Below are 15,908 nucleotides of genomic sequence, written 5' to 3'. Positions count from 1 at the left end.
TAACATTTAAACATCAAAACAATATTATCCATGATGAAAAAATTCCTCAACAAAAATCAACCTCAAATTTAAGATAGGAATATATTTTGGTAATTTAATATAAATCTAGACAAATAAAAAAAACTCAAAAATTACTTCTAATATTGTAATTAATATATAGAGAGAATAAAAAATGCAACTATATTTTGGCCAAAAAAGATATTACAGTTAGTTTGATAACAAAATTATCAGTTTGCTAATATTAGGATTAGGTCAACATAATTACTAAAAAAGTTATATTTAGATAATACTTGATAAATGTGGAGACAATTTTGTGTGATGGGGTTCTGAAATTTTCTTTAGATTTTTTAAAATAATTTTTTAAATATTTCATAAAAAAAAATTCATGTTAATCAAGATTTTAAAGAATTTTAAAGAAATTAAAAAAATAATTTTCAACCCAGCTCATTTGGAAGAAGATGTTTTATATTATTATCAATATCATAATAGAACAAAACAATCTATCAAAAACTAATGTTCATCAACTAGTAGAAAGGCTTAGCAATAAGAATTAAAGAATTAATCAACGTTCGTCCTGCAGATAGTCTCACAATGATTTGTCTCCTAACCCATATATAATAGAAAAAAAAATGATTAGCCATACTTTTGACTAATCTACTAATCAAATGATAAATTACAGAGACGTATTTGTATATATACACACACCCACAACACTTAAATTACATGTAGTGTGTAATGCTCGACGATAATAAACAAACATCTGCATGAAGAAATCAGGAAGATCTATCGAATTACGGAACGTATATAATCTTGTAAGATATACGCATTAGTACATCCTAATTAAGTTTGTAGAGTAATTAATTCCTTAATGAAGTAATTTTTAAAAGTATTATGAGCTGAGAAGCATAATTGTTTATCTTGTGATAGAATAAAATAGGAATAGAAATGCAAAATAATATATATTGTACGGAACATTCCCCAGAATCTACCAGACATGATGACACGCGGAGGACGGTGACGTGCCACCTCCTAAACTCATCTCAACCATTCATTCGTATTTCATAACCAAAAATAAACAAATGAGAAAGAAATATTGTAATAAAATAAATTGGAATTTAAATCTCCCTGTATTTTACTTTCATTTTTTATTCTAAAAGTTCCGTATTTTATCTTCATAATTTTATAAGGGACCTAATTTCTTCTTTTTTTTATATTTGCGTGCATGTTTTTTGGATAACAAAAAATTTAAGATGGAAAATAAAATAATTAACGGTAGTAGAAACTACCTATTAATTGTTAGAGATTTGTTTGTAAATTACCCACGAATTTAATTCCTGTTAAATATATTTTTCACAATTATGAAAACAGTCAGAAAAAATAGAGTGGATAAATAATTATGGACAATTTTTTTAACTGATGTTATTTGTGGGATTTTCAAACTCGCCATTACTTATTATAGTACAACTAAGAATAAATTGGTAAAATGGATATTCTTAAAAAATTGTAGACGTTTCATAGTTAAAAATAAATAAGTCAAATAAAAAGTTGTAGGGGCATGCAAATATATGATACAAAGTGTAACATCCCAAAATACAGTAATCACTATAATTCAGAATTAATTACAATTAACAGTAATCACAAACAGTCTTTGCATTTAAAACTGGATTGAAAAGCCTAACGGCATCAGTACAGAGGACGCGTGTAAACGCATACAATAAAACCAAGAATGAACGCCCTTAAATACATAAACTAACGTGCACCAAAATACAATCAGAGATGAATAAGACGAACGGCCTTACAAAATAGGTGGCCGAACGTTATAACTATGCTAACATGTACAGCCTAAATCAAACGAGCACTCTAAGGCTCGGCCTTTACTTCAACTTCAACCAGATTGGAGTCGTCCAAATTTTCTTCTTCCAGCATTGCTTCAAGGGATGCACCACCATCTGCTCACATCCACAACGGATGATCATTGCATTTGACAAGACGGAGTATACATGTACAGTAGACAACACAATGGAAATGCAAGGGTAAGCTTATAATATTTAATTTATACAATCAACACATACAGTTACATTTCTAAACACACATACAGCATGTAATTCATCAAATAATAATCATATAAAGGCATATAATAAGACAGACCGTCCGGACTGTATGAACCATGTAGTTACAGGCGTCCTTGCACCCGAGTGGTGTAGTAACTGGGTAACACCAAACAGCTGCCACTCGAGGTAAGTCCGTTCTTACGTCGCCCATGTTAACTTATGGACTAAGGACCTCCTGCCATTCCCACGCATGACTACCCCCTTCTACTTGAAGAGGTGTATCACGGAATATCAGGATGGACCAAGCCAGCATTAACTAACCACAGTCATACTTTACCAATTCAATATTCAATCATATAAGAGACGTTCCTCCCTGGAACGCTCGTAAAAATCCAATTCCAATAATTCGTTCAACATATCATTCGTCCACATTAAACATTTCTCATTTTCACATTTTCATTCTATGTTCCACTCTCTTAACATTAACGTCATGCATTCTTTACTTAAATAAAACGAACTTATTACAGAACCTTTGATTTCACGTTTCTGAACAAAAGAAACGAACTCTTATTCACTGATGGACATTAAGAATTCTTAAAGAATTTAGATGAGATTGAATTTAGAAGTTCAGAATAATACTTAGAAGATGTTGAGTACAAGAACTTTAGGTTGAATCAAAAGAAATAATTATCTTACAGAATAACTTAGATAAATAACCAGAATATTTAAAGTACAGAAACAACTCTTACTGTCAATGAATGAACGTTCAGAAATTTACTTTGGACGAACGTCAATTACGTTCGCTCAGAATTCAATAATAAGGACGAGCGTTCAGTTAGAAACCGAACCCTGCTGTGGACGAACGCTAGGTCAATGACCAAGCACGAATCAGCACTAACGCTGGTTATAACCCAAGCGCTTTATAGGACGAGCGTTTCGGTATAGGACCGAACGCCAACTTTGGACGAACGTTCAGTATAAGGACGAACGCTCTCTAGAACTAACGTTCGATATAAGGTCGAACAACAATAAGGACGAACGCTCGACATGAGGCCGAACGTCATTGAGGACGAACGCTCGACTTAAGACCGAACGTCACTTATTTATAAAGTTTTAAATATTGATCTATACTGAGCAGAACGAACGCTCATTCACTCAATTGGGGGACGCTCGTTCTCGAGCAGAATTCATTCCAAATGAATGAATTCCAATCTAAGTCATGTTAATCAAAACCGAACGGTCTAAGACCGTACAGTGACGAACGTCCTTTTAGCAACAGAGAATGATCAGAAAATTTAGATTTTTCACACTTAGCAGAATTTTTCCAGATTTCCATTTTCCAACTTTATACTTCCATTTCAGGTTTAATTCCCTTCAAACATCATCATCATGCAGATTTCAACATTTAAAATCATTCCAACCACACAATAGCCATTCTCCATTCATCCATAATCAACTCAACATGCATTTAAAACAAATTCAACATCAAATATAATTCATACAAGCCGTATCAGTTCATGACAGATTCATCCAAACCAGAATGCATATCAGATATCAGTGATCATTTCTAACAACTCAACTTCATATTTTTCACACATGCAAAACAAACCAGAAATCATATTCCATATCAGTAAACGTTTCAAAATACTCAAACATCATGCTTTCCATACATGCATCTCAGATCATAAATCAAACAGTATAAATTAAACATATAAACTTCCCTTACCTTATCAAGCAGTTCACTTCAATTGTTTAGAGTTTCTTTCGTGCTCTTACAGCTTTCTATCAGACTTTCACTCAACCACCTCCACTTAATCTAACACACCAAAACCGTAAGCAGATCAGACTTCTAACTTATGCATGCAACCAGAATTTTGGTGTGCATGAACCAAATGGACGAAGGTGCAGAGATGAGAACTTACCAGTTCAGTTCTCAATTCTGTTCGGATCAGAATGAGGTTCACAGTGCAGGGAAGGTTTCTATGGTGTCTGAAACAAGATCAAAGGTTTTCTGGTGAATTTTCTTAGGAAGAAGATGAAAACAGTTTAGAGAGAGGGCAGAGAATTTTGGAAGCATAAATTCTGAGAAGAAGATGAAGCATGCAGGAGGAAGAGGGAGAGTTTTTCCAGAATTATTTTTCTCTTTCCCTGCAGAATAAACTCCCCATCCTCCACACGCCACTTGTCTCCCACTAACCTTCTCAGAATGCTCCAACCGTGACACATGGCAGGCGCATGCAGTGGAAAGGTGAGTGCATTTTGACGTGTCACGGTGCATTAAATAGTGATCAGAGATTGATTTAATGTGTACTAATTATCAGGTTCTCACATTCCCCCTAACTACAAAAATTTTCGTCCTCGAAAATTCTAAAGCTTACCAGGGAATAGGTGAGGGTACAACTCCTTCACAGTCTTTTCCACCTCCCATGTTGAGTCACCAGTCTTGGCATTCCACACTACTTTCACGAGATGAACATCTTTGCCTTTGTAGAGTCTGGTGCGGCTGTCTTCCACACAAACAGGTTGCATCTCCAGTGTCCGGTCTGGGCGAATTTGGATGTCTTCTAACTCCAGCACGTGTGAGGGATCAGCCATGTACTTCTTGAGTTGTGAAACGTGGAAGACTGGATGAAGGTTGGACAGTTGAGGTGGTAACGCCAATTCATACGCCACTGCTCCAATCTTCTTTAGAATTTGATAAGGGCCAACGTACTTTGGTGATAGCTTCTTTGGACGAAGAATTCTCCCTACTCCAGTGATAGGATTCAGCCTTAGAAACACGTGGTCTCCAGCAGCAAATTCTAAGGGTCTTCTCCTCTTATCAGCATACGATTTCTGCCTGCTTTGAGACGTCTTCAATCGCTCCTGGATCAGTTTCACTTTTTCTGTTGTTTGCTGAATTAATTCTGGTCCAGTTACTGCAGTTTCACCTTCTTGGAACCAACACAGAGGAGTTCTACACTTTCTTCCATAAAGAGCTTCGAACGGTGCCATTCCTATGCTTGCTTGATAGCTGTTATTATATGTGAATTCAACAAGCGGCAGAACTTCATCCCACACTCCCACATGATCTATAACGCATGTCCTCAACAAGTCTTCAAGAGTCTGGATGGTTCGCTCAGATTGGCCATCCGTCTGAGGGTGATATGCAGAACTCATCTGCAATTTGCTTCCCAATTCGCCTTGCAGTGATTGCCAAAACCGAGATGTAAATCTCGTGTCTCGGTCAGAAATGATGCTTGAGGGCACTCCATGAAGACGAACGATCTCCTTGATATACAACTTAGCCAAATTCGTCATTGACATCTTCAAATTCACTGGTAGGAAGTGAGCGCTCTTCGTTAGTCTGTCCACGATCACCCAAATTGAGCCATGATTCCTCACTGTTCGTGGCAGGTGAGTCACAAAATCCATGGAGATGCTGTCCCACTTCCATTCTGGAATTTCCAGTGATTGAAGCAACCCTCCTGGACGTTGGTGTTCAGCCTTTGCACGTTGACAGGTCAAGCAAGATGCCACAAAGCGTGCAACATCACTCTTCATTCCAGGCCACCAAAATGATTTTCGTAGGTCTTGATACATCTTAGTCATGCCAGGGTGCATGCTAAGACGACTGTGATGAGCTTCCTCCAAAATAATCCGCTTCAGCTCGCCATCGTTGGGAATGCACGTCCTACCAAGGTAACGTAACATACCATCTGTTCCAGCATTAAACTCCTTAGCTTTGTCTGTACCGAGTGCATCAAAGATCTTCACCAATTCTTCATCCTCTCTTTGCTTCTTCCAAATTCTGTCAAACACATCACTGGAAATTCTAAGATTACAGCACCTTATCACATCCGCTCCTAGATCAAATTGTAATCTCAAATCCCTAAAACTCTCCACCAAATTAAACTCTTTCACCATCATAAACGAAACTTGCACTGCCTTCCTGCTCAGAGCGTCTGCCACTACATTGGCTTTCCCAGGGTGATACAGTAGTTCAAAATCATAGTCTTTTAAAAACTCCAACCAACGTCTTTGCCTCATATTCAGCTCCCTCTGATCAAACAAATATTTGAGGCTCTTGTGATCACTAAAGACTTGAAATGTTGATCCGTATAGATAGTGCCTCCAAATCTTTAATGCGAACACAACTGCTGCTAACTCCAAATCGTGAGTGGGATAATTCTTTTCATGAATCTTCAATTGGCGAGACGCGTATGCTACTGCACGTCCCTCTTGCATGAGCACACAGCCCAAGCCTTGGTGAGAAGCGTCACAGTACACTTCAAATGGCTTGGACGTGTCTGGAATAATTAGAACTGGCGCGCTCGTCAGTTTCACCTTCAGCTCCTGGAATCGCTCCTCACACAGATCAGTCCAAGCAAAGGGTTGATCCTTTCTAGTCAACCGGGTAAGCGGAGCCACTATCTTGGCGAACCCCTCTATGAAACGTCTGTAATAGCCTGCCAGTCCCACAAAACTTCTCACTTCCGTGACTGAACGCGGGCTCTTCCAATCCAACACTGCTCTCACCTTAGAGGGATCCACTGAAATGCCTTCAGCCGAGATCACATGTCCCAAAAACTGCACCTCCTTTAACCAGAATTCACACTTTGACAGCTTTGCGTACAACTCTTTCTCCCTCAATACGGTTAGTACTGTTCTCAAATGCTCCTCATGTTCGGCATTGCTTTTGGAGTAGATGAGAATATCATCTATAAACACAACTACAAACTTATCCAAATAGGGTCTGAATATCCGGTTCATGTAATCCATGAAGATGGCTGGAGCGTTCGTTACTCCGAATGGCATGACCACGTACTCATAATGTCCATAACGTGATCTAAATGCTGTCTTCTGGATGTCGTCCTCCTTAACCCTTATTTGGTGATATCCTGAACGCAAATCAATTTTTGAAAATATCGTTGCTCCATGCAGCTGATCCAGCAAATCGTCTATCCTTGGCAACGGGTATTTGTTCTTGATGGTCAGCTTATTTAATTGCCTGTAGTCTATACATAACCGAGAGCTACCATCTTTCTTTTTCACCAAGAGTACAGGAGCTCCCCATGGTGATACACTTGGTCTGATGAATTGCTTCTCCATAAGTTCTTCAATCTGTTTCTTAAGCTCGGTCAATTCTGCAGGCGCCATCCGGTAAGGTTGAACAGATATAGGTGCAGCTGTTGTCACCAAATCAATGGTGAATTCAATCTCTCTAACAGGAGGCAATCCTGGTATCTCTTCTGGAAATACGTCCAGAAATTCATTCACAACCGTGCTCTCAATACTGCTCCCCTTGTACATCCGTGCTTCTGTCAACCCCCTTAACTCCTTATCTTCATGCGTCATGATGAGAAAACAGCTTGCACCTTCCATTATATCCTCTTTCAATTGACCGAAAGTTACACCCAAGTATTCTTCATCCTCTTCAGGAAACACTAATTCCTTCTTGCCACAGTCAATAATAATATGGTTGGCAGCTAGCCAATCCATTCCTAGAATTATCTCCAAGTCCTTCAAAGGTAAACAGATCAAATTCACCTTATAACTATGCCCCTCTACCACAATAGGACATCTAATGCATACGGTAGATGTCCTAAGCTCTCCAGCCGCTGGTGTTGATACCACCAACTCAAACTGCATATCTCTCTCCACTATTCCCAGCTTTTCAACACACGCCTTCGAGATGAAGGAGTGCGTCGCCCCCGAATCAAACAGCACACAACATTGCATTCCATATAACAAGCAAGTACTGGTGATAAGTGTACCTGAACTTGCTGCTTCCGCACCAGTAATTGCGTACACCCGTCCAGTAGCTTGGGCTCGACCACCCCTTCCTTGCTGATTTCTCCCTGCGTTTGGCGGCCTCATGACTGCTCTCCCACCAGAGTTGCACTCATTCGTTCCATGTCCACTTCTTCCGCAACGAGTACAAGATTTTCCTCTCGCCAACTGAGGGCATGATGAACGGTAGTGTGGCCCTCCACACTGAAAACAAGTGATACTACCTTGCTGTCCAGACTGTCCAGCAGGAATCAAGGCTTGAGATCCACTTGTGTTGGCTGCTGGACGAGCGTAAGGGGATCCTCTCTGATTCACATTCCCCCTTGAGACAATTGGCCCCCTTACTGTTTGCTGTTTCTTGTACCGTTCTGCCTCTGCCAAATTCTTCTCTAACACCTTAGCTCTTTCCACCATAGCAGGGAATGTTCGGATACACAAGCTGGAAATTACAACCTTCAAATCACTGCGCAAACCGTTTTCAAATTTTCTGCACTGCCACTCCTCACTAGTGGCCATTGTATTGAATCTGACAAGGTGTTTAAACTTATTGGTGTATTCTGATACAGACATTCCACCTTGAACCAGTTGTAAAAACTCCACCTCCTTTGCAAACTTTACGCTGTCAGGGAAATATTCCTCATAAAACTTATTACGGAATACTTCCCAAGTAACAGGGCGGTGAGCGTCTACCAGTATGGCCCTTGTGCTCGTCCACCAATGGCTCGCTTCTCCAGTTAATAAGTATTCTGTATACGCCAACCTGTTCTCATCCGGACACCTTTTGGCGTTAAAAATCCTCTCCATATCCCTCAGCCACTGATCAGCCTCATCAGGGAGGCACTTCCCACTGAACTTAGCTGGGTGATGCTGCAGAAAGCTCTCCAAACTCCACTCGGCAGCAGGTTGAGCAGCGTTTGAAGAAGATGCTCCAGGCGCACCTCTAGTTGCAGCCAAGATTTCCATCAACTGCCTTTGCGTGTTTTCAGAATTGACACGCGAGGCCTCCAAACCTTGCATAGCAGCTTGGTTTTGCTGCATCAGGGTGGCGTTTTGCTCCAGCAACGTGGTATTCTGTTGATGCAATCTTTCCACCACGGTTTCCAACAATCTAGTGTTGTTGGACGTTTCGGACTCATTCGGTTGAGGAGGAGGAGGAAGTCTAGGTGCCATTTGTTCTCTGGATGCAGAGAAAAACAAACGAGCATTAGTTATGTCCAAGAGTTAAAACAATAATAACTCATTAAACATGCAATAAGCACACAGCAAAACACAGTGCACTCATAACCCTACAGTGTCCTTAGAAGAACAAAACTGCTCTGATACCACTAATGTAACATCCCAAAATACAGTAATCACTATAATTCAGAATTAATTACAATTAACAGTAATCACAAACAGTCTTTGCATTTAAAACTGGATTGAAAAGCCTAACGGCATCAGTACAGAGGACGCGTGTAAACGCATACAATAAAACCAAGAATGAACGCCCTTAAATACATAAACTAACGTGCACCAAAATACAATCAGAGATGAATAAGACGAACGGCCTTACAAAATAGGTGGCCGAACGTTATAACTATGCTAACATGTACAGCCTAAATCAAACGAGCACTCTAAGGCTCGGCCTTTACTTCAACTTCAACCAGATTGGAGTCGTCCAAATTTTCTTCTTCCAGCATTGCTTCAAGGGATGCACCACCATCTGCTCACATCCACAACGGATGATCATTGCATTTGACAAGACGGAGTATACATGTACAGTAGACAACACAATGGAAATGCAAGGGTAAGCTTATAATATTTAATTTATACAATCAACACATACAGTTACATTTCTAAACACACATACAGCATGTAATTCATCAAATAATAATCATATAAAGGCATATAATAAGACAGACCGTCCGGACTGTATGAACCATGTAGTTACAGGCGTCCTTGCACCCGAGTGGTGTAGTAACTGGGTAACACCAAACAGCTGCCACTCGAGGTAAGTCCGTTCTTACGTCGCCCATGTTAACTTATGGACTAAGGACCTCCTGCCATTCCCACGCATGACTACCCCCTTCTACTTGAAGAGGTGTATCACGGAATATCAGGATGGACCAAGCCAGCATTAACTAACCACAGTCATACTTTACCAATTCAATATTCAATCATATAAGAGACGTTCCTCCCTGGAACGCTCGTAAAAATCCAATTCCAATAATTCGTTCAACATATCATTCGTCCACATTAAACATTTCTCATTTTCACATTTTCATTCTATGTTCCACTCTCTTAACATTAACGTCATGCATTCTTTACTTAAATAAAACGAACTTATTACAGAACCTTTGATTTCACGTTTCTGAACAAAAGAAACGAACTCTTATTCACTGATGGACATTAAGAATTCTTAAAGAATTTAGATGAGATTGAATTTAGAAGTTCAGAATAATACTTAGAAGATGTTGAGTACAAGAACTTTAGGTTGAATCAAAAGAAATAATTATCTTACAGAATAACTTAGATAAATAACCAGAATATTTAAAGTACAGAAACAACTCTTACTGTCAATGAATGAACGTTCAGAAATTTACTTTGGACGAACGTCAATTACGTTCGCTCAGAATTCAATAATAAGGACGAGCGTTCAGTTAGAAACCGAACCCTGCTGTGGACGAACGCTAGGTCAATGACCAAGCACGAATCAGCACTAACGCTGGTTATAACCCAAGCGCTTTATAGGACGAGCGTTTCGGTATAGGACCGAACGCCAACTTTGGACGAACGTTCAGTATAAGGACGAACGCTCTCTAGAACTAACGTTCGATATAAGGTCGAACAACAATAAGGACGAACGCTCGACATGAGGCCGAACGTCATTGAGGACGAACGCTCGACTTAAGACCGAACGTCACTTATTTATAAAGTTTTAAATATTGATCTATACTGAGCAGAACGAACGCTCATTCACTCAATTGGGGGACGCTCGTTCTCGAGCAGAATTCATTCCAAATGAATGAATTCCAATCTAAGTCATGTTAATCAAAACCGAACGGTCTAAGACCGTACAGTGACGAACGTCCTTTTAGCAACAGAGAATGATCAGAAAATTTAGATTTTTCACACTTAGCAGAATTTTTCCAGATTTCCATTTTCCAACTTTATACTTCCATTTCAGGTTTAATTCCCTTCAAACATCATCATCATGCAGATTTCAACATTTAAAATCATTCCAACCACACAATAGCCATTCTCCATTCATCCATAATCAACTCAACATGCATTTAAAACAAATTCAACATCAAATATAATTCATACAAGCCGTATCAGTTCATGACAGATTCATCCAAACCAGAATGCATATCAGATATCAGTGATCATTTCTAACAACTCAACTTCATATTTTTCACACATGCAAAACAAACCAGAAATCATATTCCATATCAGTAAACGTTTCAAAATACTCAAACATCATGCTTTCCATACATGCATCTCAGATCATAAATCAAACAGTATAAATTAAACATATAAACTTCCCTTACCTTATCAAGCAGTTCACTTCAATTGTTTAGAGTTTCTTTCGTGCTCTTACAGCTTTCTATCAGACTTTCACTCAACCACCTCCACTTAATCTAACACACCAAAACCGTAAGCAGATCAGACTTCTAACTTATGCATGCAACCAGAATTTTGGTGTGCATGAACCAAATGGACGAAGGTGCAGAGATGAGAACTTACCAGTTCAGTTCTCAATTCTGTTCGGATCAGAATGAGGTTCACAGTGCAGGGAAGGTTTCTATGGTGTCTGAAACAAGATCAAAGGTTTTCTGGTGAATTTTCTTAGGAAGAAGATGAAAACAGTTTAGAGAGAGGGCAGAGAATTTTGGAAGCATAAATTCTGAGAAGAAGATGAAGCATGCAGGAGGAAGAGGGAGAGTTTTTCCAGAATTATTTTTCTCTTTCCCTGCAGAATAAACTCCCCATCCTCCACACGCCACTTGTCTCCCACTAACCTTCTCAGAATGCTCCAACCGTGACACATGGCAGGCGCATGCAGTGGAAAGGTGAGTGCATTTTGACGTGTCACGGTGCATTAAATAGTGATCAGAGATTGATTTAATGTGTACTAATTATCAGGTTCTCACACAAAGACATCATATGGTTTAAAATTTTGTCTAATTTTAATTTTTTTTTTCTTTTAGACCAATTAAACTTTTAAAACAATTTAATCGCATAGAATGTAGAAATAAAACGTACGTAGAATTAAAAATTAGAAACATATAATTTTAATTTATGAAATGTGTGAAATACAATTGCAAAAATAAATAAGGAGATAAAAATTGTACATAATGCATTCATTTTTTTTCTAATTTAATGATTAACTAAATGGTTAGTAAATAATTTATCTCTAACCATTAAAGTAAAAAAAGAACTAATAGTAAGTAACTTTAAAAGATTTATTCACCGTTGCAATATTTTATTTTTAATTTAATAACTAAGATTAACCACATGATAAAATGATTTTAAAGAAATAAATATTGAAGGATAAATCTTTTAAATATACTCCAAAAGTAAATTAAAGAAAGATTAAGTTGTTCTAAAAATAATTTTTGTTCTCACTTTGATTCTTGTCTAATATAAATTTTTAACATACAGTTCTCAGTATCGTTAAATAAAAGAAATGAAGAACAAAGATGGTAAGTGTTGTTATATCCCTTCTACAATAAATTTACCTTGTTAAGATCAGTTTCCTTGTTTTTTATGTTTTGAATAACCGGTTATCACTTTCACCAGTCGTAGGCGTAGGAGTAAAATGTTATGAATTAATAAACAAATACAACTTTTAACTTTTATCTTCTAATTATATAACGCTTTATTAGGTGGAAACTTTATATAAGATGATATTAATATCGTTAATCAGTATAAGATAACCAGACAAACTATATCTTTATGTGAATTGCTTTCAAGAAAGTCATTCAGGAAAAAAAAATAAAATCATGTAAACGAACACAAAATAAAAACTTAGTAGCACGATACTATTTTAAGGAGTTTGTAACTTTCAATAGAAATTTTGTAAATACCTTTTGCTATAATAAATTATTAAAGAAAATGACACTTGACATCTTTTGAACATGACTCCATCATACATACCGAGTACCCCTCTTTATTTTAAAAATCACACTAATAAATATTTAACTTTCTTTTAGGCTAGTTTAGCATGAATTTCAATTAACTCTAGATATATGCACAAGAAAATTGAATCTCAAGGTGATGCATTTGAACCTTATATATGTTAAATGTAATTGAACTAAACTTTAAAGACGCTTTTATATATGTATAAATTATGTGATTCGTTTTTTTAATTTGAACTGAGATATTATTATTTGATTTTGAATAGGTTGGGCACACTATATGTTGAAAATTTCACACACTTGAAAGTATTAAAATAACGCTTCTGTGATATTAAAGTGCAACTAAAAATAAGAGGAGGAAAACAAAGGAGCCTGCAGGTTTGACAAAAGAGTAACGTATATTTACAGAGATATGGAGACAAAAGCTTCGAATAATTCAAATTACGGGTGTGTTGTCGTAAAAACATCAATACAAGAACATAAACCACATCGTATTTTACAATGAAAAATTTTAAAATGTTTTTGACTATAATATTGTAATATGATTGTCCTATCCTGAATTGCAAAATCAAGTCCAGTATACCAAACAGACTAAATTTGAAAAAGTAGATTAAAGAAGAGATAGAGAATGTGTTGTTTTTATGGTTGGAAATATAATATATGTTTGGAAGTTGTGATGAGTTTGTTGCATGTTGAGTAAGTTGGTATCACAAAGGAGATGAAAAGTTGCGTCATGCGAATAATTGATGTTTTTACTCATTCCTGTATGACTGGTAACTATCGAAAGAGAGCCTCATATATGAAATAATTAGCTTAATTCGTAGGAAGAAATAAATTAATGGGAGTCTGAGGAAGAAGAAGTCCAAAGGGAGGCAGAAAGCAAGCGCCGAGATTTCCAATCCAACACCAACTTATTAGTCCCCAACTCCTCCACCCGATATCCGTCGTTGAAAAGACCCAGTAGAAGCTTCGCTTGGCAATGATTGGCGAAGCTCATCGGGACTCCCCTGAACCCTGCCGCACCCAACCACTCCCCCCATGACCTTCTCTCCTCCAGCTCTTCACCCGTCCGATATATCCGGGCCAGCGAGCCAACTATCCTTGGGCCTAAGAAAATCCGCTCTACAAGGGCCCTGGCTCGCCCCTGCATCGGAAACCCAGCCTCCAGCGAGTCAAACACCGCCGAGTAGTGATGCAGCGAGTCCATGAACCTTCCCACGAACCCTCCCACACTGGACCCCACCTCTTCCTCCACCAAAGTCACCAGCCTCGTCTTCAACTCTTTCGCTCCACTCAAAAACGACGCAATCGAATCGGGCGCGCGGTAACTCAGGTGCGGCAAGTTTAACATACAGTTAAAAACCAAAGCCTCTCCGCGAACCAGCTTCAGAGAGGAAGGTTTAAACGTTTCGTCGGGATCCAACCTGCACTGGTGGAACGTGAACGGCTGCCCAAGGGATGCGGCAAACGCCGTCAACCGCCTCCCGGTCTCCTGCACGCTGGCGATGGAGCGGCGTCCGGTGCCGGTTCTGGACAATGCTGTGATTCGAAGGTGTGGGCCCGGTGGACCTGTTTTGTCGGAGGCAAGGGCCTGCATGAGAGAAGCCCACTGGACGCCCTCCATGATGTCGTAGTCTACGATGTGGACTCGGCGCTCGTGGGCCACGGCCTCGAGGATGGCCTGGTTGGCGGTGAAGTGTCCGAACTTGACGTAGGGAGATATGTCCTGGAGCAGTTGGAAGGCCGCGAGGGTGTCGTTTTGATGATGATGATGATCGTCGCGGGGGTGGTGGGACCCACATGTGATGTAGTAGTGATGTTTGCTGTTATTGTGCGCACCCCCGGCGCCTTCTAGCAGGCCCTGGAGTGCGTCGGTGAAGTAGGCGGCGAGTCTCTCCATGTTGGAGCCGTGCGAGGCGTGGGACACCAAATCCCTGAGCCGAACCAATATCACTCGAGCCAGGTCGCGACTCTTGGTGGCGCCGGTGAGGGCCTCCGCGGCGGCCATGAGCAGATGGACCAGTCTTAGGCCCTTGGAATCGTCGGCGGCAGCCGTTTCTTCCTCGGCGTCATCTTCCTCGGTTATGGAGGTGGAGGGGGAGTTACTGGCGGCGTGGTCTTCGGGGCTGGGGTACTCGGCGGGACCGTCGGAGACGATAGAGTCGATGAGGTGGTGGAAGTCATCGTGGGATCCGGTGAAGGCGTCCCAGTTGACGAGGGGGGACCAGTGGTTCCAGTTGCAACCGTAGTCGTCGTCAGAAGAGGGGGTGGTGTCGGTGATGGTAGTGTATCCGGAGAAGTGGAGGTTGTGGATTGCATCGATGTCTGTGTTCATGTCTATTTCCATGGTTGTTGGAGTTGAGTATGTTGGTGGGTGGGGAGAAAAGAAGAGAGAATAGCAAGAAGGTGTGGGTAGATGTAGAAATGGTGTTGTGTTGTGTTGTGTGGGGTGGGGTGGGAGATTTATAAAGGGGTTGAGGATGGAAGAAGGGAAGAAGGGTCCGGAGCATGCGACAGTAGAAGTCCAAAAATTGATGGGTGACTACAGAGTTTTGCGGCCGATGACTGCCCAGTTTATGTTTCATTCAATTTCAATAAAATATTACCTATTCTTCATCATTACCAGTGCCGTTTTTTATGGATTTATACAACTTTTTAACTTTTAATTTACTCATAACCCCTTCCTTCTGTTTCTACTTATCTTTCAATTCCCTCCTTACCAATCAAAGAAATCAAGAATTAATTTATAAAAAATAAAAAATAAAAAATACATCTTCAAAAAAAATTTATAGTTGAATATTGCGTTATATACAAAGATATAATTACTTATGCTTTTAATATAATTTGTTAAATTTTTTATTCATATTTACAGATTTTGATGAAGTTATTTGGATGAAATACGTTTGTGTCCTCATAAACACGATATAGAAATCATCAACATGAAAGCTAAGTTTTGTTCAAAAGT

At 39.3% G+C, this 15,908-nt stretch overlaps 1 protein-coding gene and 2 long non-coding RNA genes across 3 annotated transcripts; all 3 read right to left on the bottom strand.

The window, feature by feature from the left end:
• Positions 1-1,741: 1,741 nt before the first annotated feature.
• On the bottom strand, positions 1,742-4,939 carry LOC148204033 (uncharacterized). Its single transcript, XR_015784538.1, has 3 exons — positions 3,974-4,939; positions 3,778-3,867; positions 1,742-1,949 (listed from the first exon to the last, which is right to left on the bottom strand). It is a non-coding gene; the product is annotated as an uncharacterized LOC148204033 (long non-coding RNA).
• Positions 4,940-9,317: 4,378 nt separating this feature from the next.
• Positions 9,318-12,016, bottom strand: LOC148204032 (uncharacterized). Its single transcript, XR_015784537.1, has 3 exons — positions 11,550-12,016; positions 11,354-11,443; positions 9,318-9,525 (listed from the first exon to the last, which is right to left on the bottom strand). It is a non-coding gene; the product is annotated as an uncharacterized LOC148204032 (long non-coding RNA).
• Positions 12,017-13,674: 1,658 nt separating this feature from the next.
• Positions 13,675-15,545, bottom strand: LOC124832564 (protein NODULATION SIGNALING PATHWAY 2-like). Its single transcript, XM_047306800.2, has one exon. The coding sequence runs from the start codon at positions 15,288-15,290 to the stop codon at positions 13,779-13,781; it is 1,512 nt and encodes a 503-aa protein (XP_047162756.2). The 5' UTR covers positions 15,291-15,545; the 3' UTR covers positions 13,675-13,778.
• Positions 15,546-15,908: the final 363 nt, after the last annotated feature.

This window comes from Vigna umbellata, chromosome 2, assembly GCF_029865625.1.
Source record: "Vigna umbellata cultivar VRB3 chromosome 2, Vumbellata_1.0, whole genome shotgun sequence".
NCBI classification, from domain to species: Eukaryota; Viridiplantae; Streptophyta; class Magnoliopsida; order Fabales; family Fabaceae; genus Vigna; species Vigna umbellata.
This window is presented reverse-complemented; position numbering and strand designations above follow the sequence as displayed.